The following is a 21730-nucleotide window of genomic DNA, read 5'->3' on the forward strand; positions in this document are numbered from 1 at the left end:
GAGCTCACCTCTGAGAACTGGTGCTACATGCTTCTGACTTGTTGATTAATGAATTTTATTTATTTATTTTATTTATTCGATTTTTATGCCGCCCTTCTCCTTAGACTCAGGGCGGCTTACAACATGTTAGCAATAGCACTTTTTAACAGAGCCAGCCTATTGCCCCCACAATCCAGGTCCTCATTTTACCCACCTCGGAAGGATGGAAGGCTGAGTCAACCTTGAGCCGGTGAGATTTGAACCGCTGACCTTCAGATCTACAGTCAGCTTCAGTGGCCTGCAGTACAGCACTCTACCTGATGCGCCACCCCGGCTCTTTAATCTATCTCCTATTTTCTTAACTTAATAATTAATTTTTAGACTTTTTAGTATTAATATTAGTATTAATATTTATAATTTTTATTTTAACCTTATTTTTAATTAAATTATTGGGTTTTTTTTTTTAAATTAATGGATAATTGGGGTGGGTTTAATATGTATGGGATGAGTGATTGGTATGGATGGGATGGGTGGGATTATGGTATGGATGAGGTAAATGGGAATGATATGCATGAATTTTTTGGTCCACCTGACGCTGGAGAGGCAGGAGGGGAGGAGGCACTGATCTCTGGGGTGGCAGAGAGTCAGAATATTCCAGTGTTGCTGGGGAGAGGCAGAAATGGTGGGAGCCACAGAGCTAGCCATTCCAGGGGAATGAGAGATCCCTGCTTAATAGCGATCCCTTGTCCCAGCTCCGTGAGCTCAACCCAGGGCACTGGTGACGAGTGTAACTCTGGCCCTGGGCTCAGGCTGCTGCTACTCAATGCCAGGTCGGTGGTAAATAAAGCTCTCCTAATCTGGGATTTGATCCTGGATGAGGAGGCCGACCTGGCATGTGTGACTGAAACCTGGCTGGGCCCATAGGGAGGAGTTCCTCTCTCTGAAATTTGCCCAGCCGGATTTCAGATATGGCATCAGCCTGGACCCCAGAGAAGGGGGGGGGGGAGTGGCTATTATAGCCAGGGAGAGCCTTTGCCTGCATAGACTCGTTGCTCCAGAGATTGTGGGTTCTGAGTCCCTCCTGGTGAAGTGGGACTTAGGGCTTATTTCTCGCGTACCTGCCTCCCAGCTGCTTGTCAACAGCCCTGCCTGTGTTCCTCGAGGAGGTAGCCAGGCTGGCGGTGGGGTTCCCCAGACTTATTGTCTTGGGGGACTTTAACCTACCATTGCTCGGTGAAACCTCTGGGCTAGCACAGGAGTTAATGGCCACCATGACAGCCATGGACCTGACTCAAGTAGTAAAGGGTCCGACTCACGAGGGGGGACACACACCCGACATGGTATTCCTCTCTGAGCAATTGAGCAATGGTCTGAGGCTAAGGGGCTTAGAAGTGCTGACTTTGCCATGATCAGATCATTACCTACTGCGGCTTGACTTCCTGGCTCCAATCCTTCCCCGCAGGGAGGCGGAACCGACTAGATGGTTCTGCTCCAGAAGCCTGATGGACACAGAGGGCTTTCAGAAGGCGCTTGGGGTTTTACCACATTCACTTGTCCACAGTTCGGCAGAGTCTCTTGCTGTGGCCTGGAACAAGGCTGCGACAGAGGCTCTTGACCGGATTGCGCCATTGTGACCTCTCCGCTGCGCTAGACCCCATAGAGCTCCATGGTTCAACTAGGAGCTCCGGGAGTTGAAGCGCCAGAAGAGATGTCTAGAGAAGCAATGGAGGAAGAGTAAGTCCGAATCCGATCGAACACTTGTAAGAGCTCATATTAAGACATACAAAGTGGTGCTCAAGGTAGCAAGATGCGTGTATCATGCTGCCTTGATTGCATCAGCGGAATCCCGCCCGGCCGCTCTGTTTAGGGAGTTGGGGAGCCCTTGCAGAGTAGTGCCGAGGATTTTAACACGTTTTTCGCTGATAAAATCGCTCAGATCCTGGCGGACCTCAACTCCAATTGGATAACAGAGTCGACTGACAATGAGTCAGTCGAGATGACTGGGGCCCGTACTTGTCCACCTGTCTGGGAAGAGTTTGATCTGGTGACACCTGATGAAGTGGACAAGGCCATTGGAGCTGTGAGTTCCGCCACCTGCTTATTGGATCTGTGTCCCTCCTGGCTGGTTTCGGGCAGCAGGGAGGTGACACGGAGCTGGGTCCAGAAGATTGTCAACTCTTCTTTGGGGAAGGGGTCCTTTCCAGATCCCTGCAAGGGGGCACTTGTGTGCCCCCTCCTCAAGAAGCCTTCCCTGGACCCAGCCATTCTTAATAACTATCGGCCAGTCTCCAACCTTCCTTTTATGGTGAAGGTGGTGGCACTCCAACTGCAACAGTCCTTGGAAGAAGCTGATTATCTAGGCCCTCAGCAGTCAGGATTCACGGAATCCTGACTGCAGCACGGAAACTGCTTTGGTCTCATTGATGGATGATCCCTGGCAGGCCCAGGACAGGGGTTTATCCTCTGTCCTGGTGCTTCTCAACGTCTCAGCGGCTTTCCATACTATCGACCATGGTATCCTTCTGCGCCGGCTGGAGGGGTTAGGAGGCAGTGTTCTTCAGTGGTTTTCCTCCTATCTCTCCGATCAGTCGCAGTTGGTGTTAGTGGAGGGTCAGAGGTTGACCTCTAGGCTTCTTCCTTGTGGAGTGCCTTAAGGGTCGGTCCTCTCCCCCCTGCTATTTAATATCTACATGAAACCGCTGGGCAAGATCATCCAAGGACATGGGGTGAGGTATCATCAGTACGCGGATGATACCCAGTTGTACATCTCCACCCCATGTCCAGTCAAAGAAGCAGTGGATGTGATGTGCCGGTGCCTGGAGGCTGTTGGGGTCTGGATGGGTGTCAACAGACTCAAACTCAACCCTGATAAGACGTTGTGACTGTGGGTTTTGCCTCCGAAGGACAATTCAATTTTTCCGTCCATCACCCTGGGGGGGGGGGGGAAATCACTGACCCCCTCAGAGAGGGTCTGCAAGTTGGGCGTCCTCCTCGATCCACAGCTCACATTAGAGAAACATTTTTCAGCTGTGACGAGGGGGGCGTTTGCCCAGGTTCACCTGGTGCACCAGATGCGGCCCTATTTGGACTGGGAGTCACTACTCAGTCACTCATGCCCTCATCACCTCGAGGCTCAACTGCTGTAACGCTCCCTACATGGGGCTACCTTTGAAAAGTGTTCGGAAACTTCAGATCATGCAGAATGCAGCTGCGAGAGCAATCATAGGCTTCCCCAAATATGTCCATGTTACACCAACCCTCCGCAGTCTGCATTGGTTGCCGATCAGTTTCCGCACAATGCAAAGTGTTGGTTATGACCTATAAAGCCCTTCATGGCTTCAGACCAGAATATCAAATTGGGAATTATATTACTTAGCAGCAATTCTGAAATGGCCAAAGGACTAGGTAATTCTAAGTAAACTAATTTTGGAAGCTATAATCTACAATCAGGTTGGCATCACTTCCTATTTCATCCCGTTAAACAACACTATATAAGAAAAAAAATAATAAAATCTTGGCAGATAATCAAAAGACAACATTACATCCAGATACCCAAATGGCTATCCCCCAATGTACTAGATCCAAACAAAATATTCACATATAATCAAGTACTGGATGATCAAAATTAACTTATATTAAAAAAAAAAACCTATTAGATAAAATAATTAATGTAGACTGGTTGCAAAACTTTCAGAGCTGCCTTAATCCGAGGGAACAAAAAGAAGTCTGCTGGGGCGACGTCAGGACTACGGAGGGGGGAGGGGTCAGCATTGGCACCTGGTCTTTGGTCAGGAACTCGCAGACTGATAGCACATTGTGGCAAGGCGCATTGTCGTGATGGAGTTGCCAGGTAGCGGAGATGTCTTTTCTCATCCTGATTACCCTTTTTCAGAGTCTTTCCAGCACATCCACGTAGTAGGCAGCGTTAACTGTCTGTCCTTGAGGAACAAACTCCTTATTGTTCTGGTTTCTGGTAGAACTTTAGCTATTACAAATAACTCCTACTAAATGCAGTATTTCATAAACAAAGAAACTCCATCTTTATTTCGGTTTGCATCGGCTTGTTTGCTGTCCCACTTAGAAATGTAGGTAATGCGGAAGTCGGATTTGTCTCTGACTTAGCTTCCTGGCAATTTGGAGAAATTCCAAGTTTTTGTGGTCAGTTCTGACCTGTACTTGGTGACGGGCTCTTTCCAGGTGATGTCACCATGTCTCAAAAGCAGTCTTGATGGCTAAAAGTTCCTTTTCCCAAATGGTATAGTTTTGTTCGGGAGGTTTTAATTTCCTAGAATAATAGGCACAGGGAAATAAAGGTCCGCCATCTTGGCGTTATTCAAGAAATACCGCTCCTACTCCAACGTCGGAGGCGTCGGCTTCGACGATAAATGGATAGCGGGGATCAGGGTATTGGAGAATAGGTTCTTGCATGAAAGCTTTTTTGAGATTAAGAAAGGCTTGTTGTTCTTCAGTGCCCCATTGAAATGGAACGTTTTTCTGGAGAAGGCAAGTGAGGGGTGTAGTCAAGGTGGCGAAGTTAGGGATGAAGGTTCGGTAGTAGCTGACAAAACCCAGAAATCGTTGGACATCTTTGGCTCGAGCTGGTGGTTGCCATGTTTGTAAGGCATCAAGTTTTTCGGTGTGCATGGCGAATCGATGGCCATTTGAAAAAATTGGCATTTTTCTAACTTTGCATAAAGGTGGTGTTGTCGGAGGCATTATAGTACTTTTGGTAAGTGATGTAGGTGAGTTTCTGGTGAAGGAGAGTATATCAAAATGTCATCAATGTAGACGATCATGAAGTGGTCAATAAAGTCTTTAAAGATCTCATTCATAAAATGTTGGAATACTGCAGGGGCATTGGTAAGTCCAAAAGGCATGACAGTGAATTCAAAATGGCCGTAGCAGGTGTCAAAGGCGGTCTTCCATTCATCGCCTTGACGGATGCGAATGAGGTTGTAGGCACCTCGTAAGTCGATTTTAGATTTTAGTGAAAATGGTTGCTGTACGGAGGCGGTCCATGAGTTCCGAGATTAAAGGTAGAGGTAGTGATTGCGAATGGTAATGGAATTGAGTTTACGATAGTCACAGCAAAGTCTAAGGTCTCCGGTTTTCTTTTTGACAAAAAGTACTGGGGCGGAAAGTGATGAAGAGGAGGGTTGGATGAAACCTCTGGCAAGGTTCTGGTCAATAAAGTCTTTTAAGGCAGCTGATTCAGGTTGAGACATTGAATAGGGGCGTCCAGCAGGAAGTTTGGTGTTGGGTAAGAGGACAATGGTACAGTCGTAGGGTCAGTGGGGGTGGGGGGGGTAACTGGTCTGCTTCTTTTTCATCGAAAACGTTGGCGAAGTCAGCAATCTCTCGTGGGAGGGTGCAAGCGAGTTGGGCAGGAAGTGGAGTAGTAAACGGTGGACAGACGTGGTCGACTTGGAAAGGAAATTCAGTTTTGGGACCACACGATGTGGGGATTGTGGATTCTGAGCCATGCTAAGCCAAGGACCATAGGAAATCGGAGGCCTCTTGTGACATAAAATTGAATAGGTTCTTCGTGGTGTTCGATGGTTAAGGTAAGTGGTTGGGTCTGGAATTTGATTGGTCCGGACAAGAGAACTCAGCTATCGATGGTTTCAACAATAATAGAAGGTGTGACGGGGCACACTGGTATGGCATGAGAACGAGCGAAGGTCTCATCCATGAAGTTGGTGGTGGATCCAGAATCCACTAAGGCAAAAGCAGGGTGGGTTTTGGGTAGGTTTTCTAAGTTCACCTTAGTGGCTAAGGTCAAGTCTCTTGACGGTCTTGGTTCCTCTGTCTTATCATTGTCATTTGGTTTGGTGCCTGCCCAGCCCAAGGTTTGCTTTAGGCCAGGCTCTGGTCGTTTCCCAGCAAAGTAGCCTGCACCTGAAACACGGGCATGGTGTTCAAGACTGGAATGGACAGAGTGAGACGTCTTCTCTGAGGGCAAGTAGTTATCATGTGTCCAATCCCTCCACAACACATGCATAGGCCTTCCACTCGATGTTTGGCTCTCTCGGCTTCACTCAGGCGAGGTCTGGCCGTACTGAGATCCATTGGTTCCTCTCAAGCGATGACCGCTGGTCGGTTTCCCGTGTCTGTTGTTATCTGGAAGGGACGTCTTGGCACGGAATTGAAACCGTTGTTTTGAAATCTTTGGTGTGGAGCTGGCACTGGTCTGGTTCTCTCTCCAAACTGGTTTTCGTATCTGGCGGCACGGTCCTGGGCAGATGAGAATTTAGTCTCAATGGTCAAACAGGTCTCGTGGAGTTCATTTAACGTGTTAGGTATTCGTTGGCGTGTCATCTCATGCACAATTCTGGGTTTCAGGCCATCTTGGAACAGTTCCATAAGGGCTTGCTCATTCCAATTCAGGGGTGTGACTAATTTCCGGAAGTCGGAGATATACTCCGAGAGGGTCTTATTGCCCATGTGCAATTTGCGTAACTGAGTGATAGCATTTTGTACACGCATGGGGTCTTGAAATTCTTGTTCAAACCTCTGGCAAAAAGCAACATAATTTTGCAGGATTGGATCCTGGCCTGCTAAAAAGGGCATTGCCCACTTAAATGCAGCACCTTTAACAGGTTTATCATGAAAGAGACTTTCATAGTATCCCTAGCAAAGTCCTCAGGAGATGAATTGAATCTAACATTCTTGTAGAAATACATCAAGTTTATCTCTTGTCCCTGTAAAAATGGATGGCTTAGCTAAGTAAATCTTTGGCCTTGGTTGAATGATTACTTGTGGTTGCACGGGGGCTGCGCCTTGATTTTGTAATGCGATGATTTGTGCCTGTAAAGCAGTTACTGTTTGTGCTAACAGTTGAACATCATTAGCTAAATTGGCTATCCTGAGCTGGCTGGTTGAATTTCTTAATTAATTCAAAGGTGGGGAGTTTCAACACTGTTCTGGTTTCTGATAGAACTTTAGCTATTACAATTAACTCTTACTAAATGCAGTATTTCATAAAGAAACTCCATCTTTATTTCTCTTCCCTTCCGTATTCAGAATACAGTTCATACTAGCACATTCCTCTTCCTCCCATTATCTTTCTTAATTGCATTCCTCATACATTCCTCCCAGGCTTCTCCGTTTAACAAGATTTATGTACTCACAGCATGATTCAAAAACAGCAGAAATGACTGCAAAATAACACAGAATGCATTTGCTTGCTTCGGAGCTGAACGGAAATACCTTTCATTTTAGCCCTACAACATTGAAACTCCACCCTTCTTCCCCACTGACCCACTGACATACCAAATACATCACTCCAGTATTTAACCCATTCCTCCCCTTAATATCTTCTTTCAAACACCTGTTCCTTACATTTTTGGACCCTTCTGAATTTAGGATTGACCCAGCGAACGTCTGATTCTTCCTCGCTAGATTCTGGACTCATAGCCACATCCTGTGGCTGGCCTCCCACCTGTTCTACTACCTGTAACCCCAGGCCCACCACTAATTCATAAACACTATTTGTATCAGAGTCCTCAATTTCTTCATCATCCTCCAACTGACCAGGAGTATGTACAACACTTATGGAACACTCCTTTACTGTCGAAAAAGACAATGAGCATTGTTGTCACTTTTGATTTGCTCATTGTTGCCTTTTTGGGCTTGGGGGACTGGTTGGTGTGCCACTCAGAGCTTTGGTGTTTTGTTTCTGGATCGTATTCAAAACCCCAGGTTTCATCACCAGTGATGACATTGTCCAAATAATCAGGTTCAATTTCTATACGTTGCAAAAGTTCACTTGAAATTTCCACTCGGTTTGTCTTTTCATGACACGGTCGGCATGCAGAGGTTTACAATAACTGACATCCTGTTGCTTCCACAGCTTGGAGAGCACTGAGACTGGTTTCGCAGCAAAGCTTAGCATCCCCCCCACCTGCTCCAAGAGCTTCGGTCCCACTCCAACCAATAGGAGCATTATTTTTGGAATGCACCCTGTATCTCTCCCATTTGCTGGTTACAGGAACATACTACCATCTATGGTGGATGTGCCCCGCAGTAAAGAAGCTCTGGGTTAAGGTTAAAAACATTATGGAACAAATTATACACAAACAAATCCCATTTAAACCAGAATTATTCCTTTTAGGTATTTTCAAACAAAAAATGAAGATAGATATTTGATCATACACATACTGACTGCCACAAGATTAATATATACCCAACTTTGGAAAACTGATAAGACACCAACAATATTAAACTTAATCAATAAAATATATAAAATAGCTAAAATGAATAAAATATCACTGGAACTGACACAGAATACAGTGACCCCCCGCTCATTGCGAGGGTTCCGTTCCAGGACCCCCCGCAACGAGCGGGTTTTCGCGAAGTAGCGCTGCGGAAGTAAAAACACCATCTGCGCATGTGCAGGTGGTGTTTTTAACTTCCGCAGCGCTAGCGAGGAGCCGAAGATTGGGGGCGGCGCGGGTGTTTTACAACGTCGCTGCCGACATGGGGGGCTCGCTAGCACCCCCCGAACCCCCATCCGCTGACTTCTAAAGCGGGGAAGTTCGCTAGGAGTCAGCGGAGAACGGCACGCCTGCTTTAAAACGATCGGAGCCGGCCGGCTCCGATCGTTTTAAAGCAGGCGCGCTGTTCTCCGCTGACTTCTAAAGCGGGGAAGTTCGCTAGGAGTCAGCTGAGAACGGCGCGCCTGCTTTAAAACGATCGGAGCCGGCCGGCTCTGATCGTTTTAAAGCAGGCGCGCTGTTCTCTGCTGACTTCTAAAGCGGGGAAGTTCGCTAGGAGTCAGCTGAGAACGGCGCGCCTGCTTTAAAACGATCGGAGCCGGCCGGCTCCGATCGTTTTAAAGCAGGCGCGCTGTTCTCCGCTGACTTCTAAAGCGGGGAAGTTCGCTAGGAGTCAGCGGAGAACGGCGCGCCTGCTTTAAAACGATCGGAGCCGGCCGGCTCCGATCGTTTTAAAGCAGGCGCGCTGTTCTCCGCTGACTTCTAAAGCGGGGAAGTTCGCTAGGAGTCAGCTGAGAACGGCGCGCCTGCTTTAAAACGATCGGAGCCAGCCGGCTCCGATCGTTTTAAAGCAGGTGCGCTGTTCTCCGCTGACTTCTAAAGCGGGGAAGTTCGCTAGGAGTCAGCTGAGAACGGCGCGCGTTTTAAAGCAGGCGCGCCGTTCTCCGCTGACTCCTAGCGAACTTCCCCGCTTTAGAAGTCAGCGGAGAACGGCACGCCTGCTTTAAAACGATCGGAGCCGGCCGGGCGAAGGGCGAGCGGGTGGCCGGGCGAAGGGCGGGCGAGCGGGTGCTGGGGGGGGGCTTCGCCCTCCCGCCAGCAAGAGGGGGAAGACCCAGGGAAGCCGCCCAGCAGCTGATCTGCCCGGCGCCATCTACGAATGCGTGCCCATAGAAAAAAGGGCACGCATGCGTAGATGGTATTTTGACTTTCGGGTTCAAAATTCGCAAATTACCCTGTTCGCAATGGTTGGGGACGCAATAACCGGGGGATCACTGTACTACAAAACCTGGAACAGGTGGTACAATGGTTGAGCCATAAAAGTTATCTTAAAAATATGGAAAAATAAAAGCTTTACAAATCCCTATACGACTCAAAAAGAATCATCAACATAAATGAAGATAAGTAATCTTACAATCCTTACAATTAATTTATACACACTATTATTAGTTGTTAAATTTAAATCAATACATCTTTTTATGTCATAATTAGTGTAGATTGGACAAAGCAAACATTTAAGTAATAAAATAGCACAATAAAGGAAAAATAGTATGTTATATAGAGAGTGGTACCTCTACTTAAGAACGCCTCTACTTAAGAACTTTCCTAGATAAGAACCAGAGCCCGGAAAAATTTCCCAGGAAATTTGCCATTCCCCGTTTAATACCGGCCATCTCAGGCTTTTCTGGGCTGCCAGGAGCCTTTCGGTGGCGCTTAAGAGGCTTTGGCAACCCAGAGCGAATGGAGCGTTTTCCTTTCTCTGGGCGCTTCGAGAGGGAATAAACCACTTTGCTGCCTCCTATACACCCAGTGCGAGGTTGCCTTCTGGAGCATCTACACTTCCTCCCATACACCCAGCGTGAAGTTGTCTCCTGGAGCCTCTGGGTGTGGAAAGGCAAAGGGGGGGGGGGCGCTTTGCCATGGCCGGATCAACTCAGCTTCAGCCAAACCATGGAGTCACCACAGTGAAGGAAAGGTGCCAGCTACAAATTGAGCGAAAGGGGAGGGGAGCTCTTCAGCATGGGAAGGAAGAGGAAGCAGGTAGTAGCAGCCACCGCCTTTCAGTCAAAGAAGCGGGAGATTCCCCCCTCTCGCCCGCCTGGGTTTCTCTCTCGGACACAGTGTATGGGAGGAAGCATCGCGCTGGGTGTATGGGAGGCGTGTGCTCCTCCTCGCCACCTCAGAGTCCCTCTTTTTTTTTTTTAAGCCTTAAAGTTTTGGATTTTTTTGATTCCCTTCACCTTACCTTCTTTCTTCGGCAGCGACTGTCCTCCTCCTCTTCCTCCCACCCAAATTCCGAGCTTTTATTTCTTTCCTAATGGGTTGCACACATTATTTGCTTTTACATTGATTCCTATTGGAAAATTTGCTTCTACTTACAAACATTTCTACTTAAGAACCTGGTCACTGAATGAATTAAGTTCTTAAGTAGAGGTACCACTGTATAAGCTGTTCAAAAACGATAGTCAACTCATCAGTTGACATTTTATTTGGTCTGTGTGTTCGTGTGTTTTATGTTATATCCTTGATATGATAGAGATATATATACCCTATATGTGTGTGTGTGTGTGTGTGTGTGTGTGTGTGTGTGTGTGGGCTGAGAGGCAAAAAAGGAGCTGTGATGTTCCTTCAATATACCAGGGTGATTCGACACAAAATGTAACCCTTCCCTGGTACAGAGCTGAAGGGATTGGATACTGTAGCCTAGAGGATAATTCTCTGCCTTACAAGGCAAAGGTTGCAGGTTCAAGTCCCAGTGGGTATGGCTAGCTGATGAGGCCAAAATAAGGCCGAAATAGATCTATCCCAGTCTCCCTTAATTTTCAAATTCAGCTTAAACATGTGACATATATATATATATATACACACACACACACACACAGAGACACACATACTATATTTCTGTATCTTTACATGGCTTATATGTCTTTGTTTATGTTACATGTTTTAATTGTAAATAATTAATAATGACATTTATATAAAAAAAGAATGTACAAGCCATTCCACTGATGGGCCACGCGGCAGAATACCACAACTGTATTGCACCGGGGAAGTGAAGGCTACCATTAGCAAGAGATCATGGTAGCTTTCCTTCCCTGCCTAGTCACCTGTATACTTCCCTGTCCCAGCATTAGCAGCCAAATGCTAACATGCTGATGCTAGGAGAGGGAAGGCTAGGACTAGCAGGGAAAGGAAAACCAAGAGGGTTTCTCCTTGCTAGTTGCTAGCATTCTCTGCCCCAAGATTAGCATATTGCAGCTGCTAATGCTGGGTGAGGGAAGGCTAGCCACTATCGAGGAAAGAAAAACTAAGAACTTTGCCAACACCTCTTGTGGAATGGCCACTTGTGGAATTCTGTCATAAGTCCCCACAATGAAGTAGCCTTTCTTAATAGTCGCTAAGCAACCTATCATAAATCAAGGACTACCTTTATTCCAAAATGCACCTTGGGGTCCAAAAATTGCATTCATCATTTTATTCTAGATATAAATTAGACAATATATTTGAACACATACCTATTTCCATAATGTTTAGTCTCAGTTTTATCTAAAATAAAACTTGTTTATTAGGATTTTTTTCTCTGCAGGGGTCAAACTCCTACTGAACGCCAGTATTTCTGCCACTTAATTCTTGCCACAAATTGGGCAAGCTGTGCCAATAAAGCCGCCCCGAGTCCTCCAATAGGGGCGGCATATAAATCCAATCAATCAATCAATCAATCAGTTAATCAATCAATATCTACAAATTTTCAGAAGGGAAAATGTTAGCAGACATAAGACCAATAAGATTCTAGTTAGACAAAAATGAGACGAAGAGATAAGGTTTATCATTATTTACCTGTATGCACAACACGTATTAAAATGAAATTCTGATGCCTCACTCTCAAAAGACAGACCAGCCACCAATGTTACCATCCCAAGGATAACAATAATAGCAGCAGCACCACAAATGTCAAGTTATACAAATATGACACCAAAATGTATATTTATTCTTTCAAGCTATATAATTTCAGGTTTCAAAAAGTATTATTTCATTTACCTGAGAAGTCCTTGTCCAGCAGAGATTGCAATTTGCTATAGAGTTGGATGATGTTGTCCAATTTCCCGTGTATGTTTACATCCTGTTTCATGATTGGCACCTGACATATTGGGCAAGCTGTGCCAATGCAGTTTCCTACACAAGTTCTGAAAAATATTAACATGATTTCATGTGAGGAAAAACTACATCTGGATAACAAAAACAATTTCTAACACATGGTTAAAGAGGTCTTTATCTAAGAAATACATAAGAAGACAGTATACATAAAATGTTGAAGTCTTCCCTGGTAGCTTGTAGATTAATAGTTTGATACAAAGTCTATGTTCGTACATCACATTAAAGTGTAATTCAGAACAAAATGCAAAATAAAGAAAAATTAGAGAGAGAAGGACATTGGCATTAACTTTTGCATGCTTCCTCTTTCTGGATTATTTTTACCTTTCTGGTGTTACCAGGATTAACTAAGGCTATCCATAATCAAAAATTTCAAAAGAGATAGCTTCAAACTTGCTTATGTTTATATGAATCACAGTTAACAGTAATTACAATACCTGAATAAAAGAGGAAACTCACTGTAGTCTAAACAAATCAGTCACGTTTCTCTGAAGTTTATTTCTGATACCAGTACTTCCTATCATTATAAACAATGTCAACTCAGCTACTAACAAGTTAGGAGACTCTGGTTCATTCCATATTACTCTGTATTTAATTATGGTTACAATGTATCAAACATATATCATCTCAATAGTTTATTCATATGAAAACAAATTGTAACACTGCTTTGAATATTACAATAGGTTTTGTTTTAATAAAATGTTTGAGCAAGTAAACATGTTATAAATAAATTTTAAAACAACTACTGATAAATTTATTTCAAACAAAAAGCAAACTTTTTGGTTTCTGTTGGAAACATGGGTTCAGTAACAGTGGTCATGATTCAGCCAAGAATTATGGTAAGCACATTTTACATCTAATTAATTGTAGCCAGAGAACTAATTTTATGAAACGAATCCATTTTACTAAAAAAAAAAGTATGTAAGTTTGAAATTAACAGCATAATTTTTATATAAATTGAAATAATTGAACACGGGGGGAGGCATACATTTATGTGCAAAATAAACCAATATGCATCAATTTTTCCAGTTCAATTTTCATATCATTATGTTCAGAAATGTTCAAGCTACCAATCCCACACCAACTTTAGTAAAATAGAATGTATTTTGCTAGCAAAACTATCCATAAAGTGAAGACTATTTTTTAAAAATGGGGGGGGCATGCATTTCATCAACAAAATAAACCAATATGCATCAATTTTTCCAGTTCAATATTCATATCATTATGTTCAGAAATGTTCAAGCTACCAATCCCACACCAACTTTAGTAAAATAGAATGGATTTTGCAAGCAAAACTATCCATAAATTGAAAAGATTCACAAAAACGGGGGGGGGGGCGTGCATTATATCCGCAAAATAAACCAATAAGATTTACTTTTTTCATTTCAATTTTCATATCATTGTGTGCAGAAATGTTCAGACTACTTTCCAAGTGAAAAAAGTTTTCAAATTGACCAAACATAAGCACTTCAAATGAAGAGTTTTCGGTCCGGGTCGTATGTGACCCGAACAGAAGATTTGTAACTTTTTTCGAACAGAACATGGGTTAAAGAGACAGTTGTAAAAAGAGATTTGAAATCCGGAAGAGGGAAGAGAAAGAAAGGGCAAAAATAACACAGTGGAAATTGAATAATTGTTTTTGAGGCTTTAGTTTTGAGATTCTAACTCAGTGGTTCTCAACCTCTTTAATGCCGTGACCCCTTAATACAGTTCCTCATATTGTGTTGACCCCCAACCATAAGTCTAGCGCCAATTCTCCCAACAGAGTTTTAAGCTGATTAGCAGGAAAGTCAGAGGGACACCCCCACTATAAACGCCTGATTGGTCGGATTGTAAAAATATGTTCCAAGGTGCCAGAATAGAAGTTTTAGTTCCTAACACCATGAGAAATTTGCCTTTTCCCATGGTCTTAGGCGACCCCTGTGAAATGGTTGTTTGACCCTCAAAGGGGTCCCGACCCCCAGCTTGAGAATCACTGCTCTAACTGGATGATGCGATTGGAATTATGAACTTTGGATTAGCTGGCGAAAATTGGATTGTATTGGACTAGTTGGCGAAAATTGGATTGCACTTTTAGATTGAATTAATTACGGTCTACGGAACACTTGGTGAAAATTGGACTGTACCTCTATTTTGGATCAAATTTGGGAATCTTCCTCACTTCTGGAACTTTATTTGGACTTTTCCTGATCTTCTGACTCTTTGACCAACTGGAGTAAGTTTGAAATTTATGGACTAAAATGATTGGACAGAAATTTATGGACTAAAAAGGATTGGACAGAAAGACCGTTCAACTTACCTGAACGGTCTTCTCGCTGCACTGCGAAGAGAGTCCAATGTGGGTTATACTTCAGCCTCATTGGCAGGGACTGAGTTAAAAATTAGCATAATTCTCATGTCCCGCCCACCACTGCCCCCTCAGGCCAGTCAATAAAAACGAAGGAATAGTGAAAGGAAAACAACTTTATTCAATATAAAACTTAACTATCAATTCAAGTAAACTGCGTACCTGGGCTAATAAGCCGGGTGGGTTGGGATTCTCTTTGCAGTGCAGCGAGAAGACCGTTCAGGTAAGTTCAACGGTCCTTCTCCACTGCACTGCTCAGAGAGTCCAATGTGGGATATACCCAACCCAGTACTTTAGGGAGGGATAGGCTGGACCAGGGGCGCGGAAGCACAAACCCCCTGCAACACTCTTCTGCTGAAAGCTGCTTCTGCCGAAGCAAACGAGTCCAGGCAATAGTGTCTGATAAAGGTTGTGGGGGCAGACCAAGTTGCTGCCCTACAAATGTCCTCAATTGGGGCCTGTGTGGTCCAAGCCGCTGTAGTGGTGGCACTCCTGGTGGACTGGGCTGTAACCCTCTCTGGTAAAGGTGTCGATTTTGTATGCTTCGATGATGCAGGATCGAATCCACCTGCTAATTGTCTTGGCTGATACCTTCTTCCCCATGGACGCGGGGAGAAAGGATACAAACAATGCCTCCGATCTCCTAAAGGTGCTGGTACGTCGGACGTATATCTTCACCGCTCTTCGGGCATCCACCTTATGCCATCGCAGCTCCGACAGATGGGAGCCATGAGTACAAAAATCGGGCAGAACTATGTCCTGCGACCTATGAAATCTAGTGTTGATCTTGGTCAGAAAGCTAGGGTCCAAATGGAGAGTTACCCTGTCATGGAATACACATAGGTCCGAGCAAACTGATAGGGCTGACAGTTCTGATACTCTGCGAGCTGAAGTTATGGCCACCAGGAAGGCCACCTTCACTGATAGGATGCGGAGTGAGACCTCCCTCAATGGTTCAAAGGGGGGTCCTGTAAGGGCTTGCAGCACCAAAGGTAGATCCCATGATGGGAAGCGATGAACGACTGGTGAGGACAGGTTTGCTGCCCCTCGGAGAAAGTCCTTTATCCATGGGTGATGAGAAATTGGGCAGAGGGGGTCTGGACGGAGAACCGTTGCAATAGCAGCTACCTGTCTGTGTAGGGTGTTGGGGGATTAACCCCTTTTTGAGGCCCTTTTGAAGGAAGTCTAGAAGGTGAAGGACTGAAGATGTACTGGGTGAGACTCCCTGGGCTCTGCAAAAAGAGCAGTAGGCCGCCCAAGTTGCTTGATATATGAGGGTGGTCGATGGTCGACTTGCCGCTTGTATGGTTTGTATGACCTTTTCTAGAACCTGTTTTTCCCTCATGCGGTTCCCCTCAACCACCACACAGCAAGTCTCCACCACTGAGGGTCTGGATGAATCCTTGCATCAGGACCAGCTGGTGGTATGGTATCCTCCACGGAGGGGAGATTGATAAGTCCATCAGATCCGCGAACCACAGACGCCTGGGCCAGAATGGAGCTACTAGGAGTACCTCTGCTCCTTCCCAGATGATCTTGGAGATTACTTTGTGTATCAGGCAGACCGGAGGGAAGGCGTATAGCAGACCCTTCGGCCACGGTGAGAGGAGTGCGTTGACTTGCTCGGCTCCCGGGGTTGGGAACCGGGAGAAGAATCGTGGAACCTGGTGATTGCGTTGTGAAGCGAACAAGTCCACTACTGGATTGTCGTAACGGTGAACAATGTCCTGGAACACCTCGGGGTTGAGAGACCATTCCCCCGGGTCGATCGTCGTGCGGCTTAGCCAACCCGCTCGGGTATTCTCCACTCCCAAGATATGTTCCGCACTAATTGAAGCCAGGTGTGTCTCCGCCCATGACATCAGAGCGTGGGCCTCCTCCATCAGGCGGCCCGACCTTGTACCGCCCTGGTGGTTCACATGAGCTCTTGTTGCCACATTGTCCGTCAATATCAGGACGTGTTGGTCTTTTACGGTGTCTGTAAACATCTGCAGCGCTCTGAACACCGCTCTTAACTCTAGAAGGTTGATGTTGAGGTCGGTTAGGTCCTTGGTCGACCACCTGCCCTGGGCCACCTGGGATCCTGAATGCGCTCCCCAGCCGGAGAAGCTTGCATCCATGGTGATGGTCACCTCTTGGTGGTATAGAAAGGGAGAGCCCCTGGTTAAGGCTGGAGACGTCCACCAGGGAAGGGAGCGTCGAACTGTTGTGGTCAGGTGCACTTGGAGTTTGGAATTGCTTAGTCGAGCCCTCTGAAAGGGGAGTAGAAGCCACTGCAGTGGACGAACGTGTAACCGGGCCCATGGTACTATGTTTATACATGATATGAACATTCCTAGTAGTTGTGATAGGAGAGCAAGAGAAACCCTGGTGCGTTGCGATATCAGGTGTACTAGTGTTACTATCTTCTGTTGTCTCTCTAATGAGAGATAGACCATGCCGGTTGAAGAGTCTATTGTAGTGCCTAGGTGGAGTAGGCATCTGGTTGGTTGCAGATGGCTTTTGTCGTGATTGATCGTGAAGCCAGCTCTTTCCAAGGACGCTATTGTTTGGGCCAGGTCTTTTTGGCCTGGTGAGGACTTCTGGAGAGGATAATTATGTCATCCAAATAGGCTAGAAGGCGTATAGACCTCGTTCTGAGGTCTGCAGTCAATGCGTCTAGAAGCTTGGTAATGATTCTGGGGGCCGAGGACAACCCAAAGGGCATGGCTTTGTATTGGAAGTGTTGATCTTGGAGGCAGAAACGTAGAAACTGTCGATGTTCTGGGTGGACCGGAACATGCAGATACGCCTCCTTGAGGTCAATGGAGGTCATCCAGTCCTGGTGGCGTATAGATGCTAGGATGGTATGAAGCGAATGCATCTTGAACCTCTAATATTTGATGTAAATGTTTAATTGTCTGAGGTTCAGAATTAGGCGGCATCCGCCGGATGTCTTGGGAACTACGACTACTATGGAGTAGAACCCCTGTCCCTGCTGCAGTTTCGGAACTGGCTCGATTGCTCCAATGTCCAAGAGATGTTGGACCTCTTGGAAAATAAGGGATCGCTTTTGTGGATGGGTCAAGGCTGGGCATTGGATGAATCTGTTTGGTGGAATTTGTAAGAAGTTTATTCGTAGGCCTTGATCTACAGTTTCTAAGGCCCATGAGTCAGTGGAGATGGATTCCCAAAATTCTATGAAGAACTGCAGGCGTCCACCAATGGGTGGGTCGCGGGAGGAGTCACTTCTGCTTGCGATATCCTCCTCTGTTGCCACCCCTGAAGGATCTGCGAGGTTGTTGGAACTGGCGGTTCCTGTCCCCATAGTTACCTCGGTCAGATCGGTAGGATGGTTGTGTGCAGGTCCCCTGTCCATAGGCCCTTGCGACTGGGGACGAAGTCGAGGAGGGATCCGATCGAAAGGACTGTCTTCGAAAGTATGGAGTCCCTCGTCTATCCTGTCTCCTTGCCGACCTTGGTAGCACCTTCTTCTTATCTCTGTCCTCAATTAGAATAGAGTCCAATGACTCCCCAAAGAGCTTAGAACCTTGGTAGGGAGCGGTGGATAGGCGCCATTTTGATTTTGCATCTGCCTGCCATGAACAAAGCCAAAGTAAACACCGAGCTGAGAGGTTAGTTGCCATTGCTCGGGATGAAAATCTTGCTGCCGCCAATGTGGCGTCTGCAGAAAACTCGGTGGTGGCAATGAGTTTATTAATGTCCTGGCGAAGCCTGGTATCCTCTGGGCCTAGTCTGGGCAGAATGTCCTGAAGCCACAGAATTGAGGCCCTATTAAAAAATGATGCAGCTGATGCTGCCCTTAAAGACCAGGCGGACAGTTGATGGATCCTTCTGATCAAGTTCTCTGCCTTTCTATCATCTGGTCTCAGGCCATTTGCCATGTTTGACGGTACTACTGCGTTAGACATCAAAGATGTGACCGGGGTATCCACTGAAGGATATTGAAGCAAGTCCTCTACTTCTGGATCGAAGGAGTAGAATCTTTTGTCTAATACTGAGGGGCCCAGAGCAGCTGCTGGTTGCTGCCAGGGTCTTTTTATATTCTCTGCAAAAATAGGGACTGCAGGAATGTGCTCAGACTCCCTCTGGGGCTCATTAATAAGCCTAGCCGCTGGCATGATGCCCACCTCTTGGCCTGCTGGCTTTGCTGAATTATCAGGGATGAGTGTGGTTTTTGCCTTATTTAATAGAACTCTAAAGAGAGATTGTTTGAACAGCCCTGCCAAAGGGGGCTGGTCAGGAAGGTTGGTCTCATCCTCAGTTCCTCCTCTGGATCAGTGGGCATATCTCTTGGGCCCTGATCCTCTTGGAATGAATCATGCAAAGACGGGGCTGCCCAAAGATCTTGTCTATTGGCCCGAGGTGGTAGAGGGGAAGGTCGTTGCTGGGCGCCCACCGCGATGCCCTGGGAGTAGGCAGACGCAATCATATCTTGCAATGATGGTGACATAGTCTGCCAATTGTCCATAGGACCCCTAAGGCCTGCTGCAGTAGGGGTAAAGGTGGCTGCTGCTGGCTGGGAAGGTTGGGTCCATGGCTGGGTAGCTGGTCTATTCCATTCTGATCTTTGAATCTCTTCAGATATTGGGGGAGCGCTCAAAGGACGGTCAGGGGATAAATCCCCTATTCCAGTGAGGTGAGGACTTTCAAAGGCAACAGCTGTAGCTACAGGGCTCTGTTGGCGTGGTGGGATCGTGCTTGTAGAAGGACTAGGCCCTTGCCTTGGCCTACTTATCTCCAGCTGAGCTTCCAGGGCCTTAATTCTTTTCTCAGCTTCCTTTAAAGCTGCAGAGGTTTGAGAAGTCTTCCCCTTGGATTTAGAGCTCTGGCCCTTATCTTTCCCCTTAATTGTTGATGGGGCAATTGGGTCGCTGGATTTAGCCTGCTGTTGAGACATTTTAGGGATCAGTAACACTCACGGTACTGCTTGATACGAGGGACAGTCGTAGCTCAAAATGGTGGAATGAGCACAGGGCACAGTCTCCTGGAGAATGAGTCATTAACCCCACTCCTGTTGATTGGTCAGGATCTGAATGACCTTATTGCCATGGAAACGCCCCTTGCAAGATGGCGTCCTTCTAGTAACCAGGAAGTAGCTTAGTCATTGCTACCTATCCCCCAACTGCTGCCTTAAAATGGCGTCTGCGCCGGGGCGGGAAAACCGCAGCCCCACATTGGCTAAGGCATCCCAGTGCCTTGATTGCCGGCAGCTCAAGTTTCTCCCCCAAAATGGCGGGCGGCCTTTTGGCCAGCGAGGCTTTTGTGAAGGAATCAGCCTCCTTAGCTGCCTCCGCCCTTTACGAGCCCCATTGTGTTTCTCCGCTCTGCGGTGATTGACGGCCGCTAATTAGGCCGCCAAACAGCTGATTTCCCCTCTTCGGAACCAAGCGCCAATTCCAGCAATTGCCGATCTTTGTCAATTCAGAGGCTGGAAAAGCAGCGGCGGTGGCAGCGGGGGGTGTCTGATCGCTGGCGTCAGGGACCCCAATGCATCCTCCCTGTCGACAAGGCATTGCTCCGGAGAGCATTGGCCTCTCAGGGGTGATGGAGAGCAATACCCCGGAGGGCAGTGGCTCTCAGCTGGAGACTTTTCCTCTTCTTCCTGTAAAAGAAAAGGAGTTAGTTAGTAGAAAAATTCAGTCATTAAATTAAAATAAAATTCACTCTTTCTGGAGAAGAAAACTCATAGTCCCTACACTATGACTGAGTTTTTAAGACTGGCCTGAGGGGGCAGTGGTGGGCGGGACATAAGAGTTATGCTAATTTTTAACTCAGTCCCTGCCAATGAGGCTGAAGTATAACCCACATTGGACTCTCTGAGCAGTGCAGTGGAGAAATCATGGTTTAAGTATATTTGAATGTTTTTTTTCTCCCCTCCCTTTTATTCTCTCTTTTCCTCTGATTACCTTTATGAATATAATGATTTGTTAAATTTGTATCTTTTCCCCCTTCTCCTGGTTTGATGAATCTTCAACTCTTGTTGTTGCTGTTATTATTATTATTATTTGCCTTGGACATTTGATTGCTAACAATATTGATTAATTAATTATCTAATAGTAAGTAATTATCTGTAAGTAATAGTAAGTAACTATCTATAAGTATTTTTAGACTAAGTAGGTAATTAATAGTGAATTATCAGAATGTAATTAGTTGTAAGAAATTAATTGGTTAATATAATAAATTTAGTAATCAATTTAGAAATTTAATTAATTCAAGAACTATATTTTAAATAACTCTATAAGTTTTAAAAGCTATACCGTATAAGATAAAAATATTTATATTTGTATTTAGGTATTTGCTGAACTTTGGTAAGGATTTTTGCTAATTGAGATATAAAACCCAGATTATATTAATTAGAACTTACAGTTGGATTTAACCCTGCTGTTCTGTTCGGGTCTGTGAGACCCGAAATCAAGGTTTGAGACCCTGTAAAAAATTTTCCCTGCATATCTGAAACTTGAAATTTCATGACTTTTCATCATTTCAGGGGTTCTCTCTATGAGAATTTTTTTGGGGGGGTGGGAGGTTTCTTTCTTGCTGAAAAAAAAAAACTCCCTAATGTTATGTTCCCGGGTCACCCTGACCCGGACCGAAAACTCTTCATTTGCAGTGCTTATGTTTGGTCTTTTTGAAAGCTTTTTTCACTTGGAAAGTAGTCTGAACATTTCTTCACACAATGGAATGAAAATTGAACTGAAAAAATTAATCCTTATTGGTTTATTTTGCCCATAAATGTGCCTCCCCCCCCCGTTTTTGTGAAAGTTTTTTCAATTTATGGATAGTTTTGCTTGCAAAATGCAGTCTATTTTACTGGAGTTGGTGTGGGAATGGTACCTTGAACATTTCTGAATATAAGAAAAATATAAAGGAACTGAAAAAAATGATTCTTACTGTTTTTTTAACATCAGAAATAAGGCCTCCCCCCCCCCCCTGGCTGCTTGCAACAATTTTCACTTTTTATTTTTTTATGCTCCAAATCCAAAATATTCTTTAAAATCTTACGCATTCATTTACTCAATTTAACAATGCTGAT

The 21730-nt window shown here is 45.4% G+C and overlaps 1 protein-coding gene across 1 annotated transcript in view; it reads right to left on the minus strand.

Moving 5' to 3' along the window:
• BARD1 (BRCA1 associated RING domain 1) overlaps nucleotides 1-21730 on the minus strand; it is a 135650-nt gene that overhangs the window by 98949 nt on the left and 14971 nt on the right. The window contains exon 3 of the mRNA XM_070732176.1: nucleotides 12234-12379. Coding sequence (XP_070588277.1) covers nucleotides 12234-12379 — 146 coding nt within the window. The remainder of the gene's footprint in view (nucleotides 1-12233; nucleotides 12380-21730) is intronic.

The sequence above is a fragment of the Erythrolamprus reginae genome, chromosome 1, assembly GCF_031021105.1.
Source record: "Erythrolamprus reginae isolate rEryReg1 chromosome 1, rEryReg1.hap1, whole genome shotgun sequence".
Lineage (NCBI taxonomy): Eukaryota > Metazoa > Chordata > Lepidosauria > Squamata > Dipsadidae > Erythrolamprus > Erythrolamprus reginae.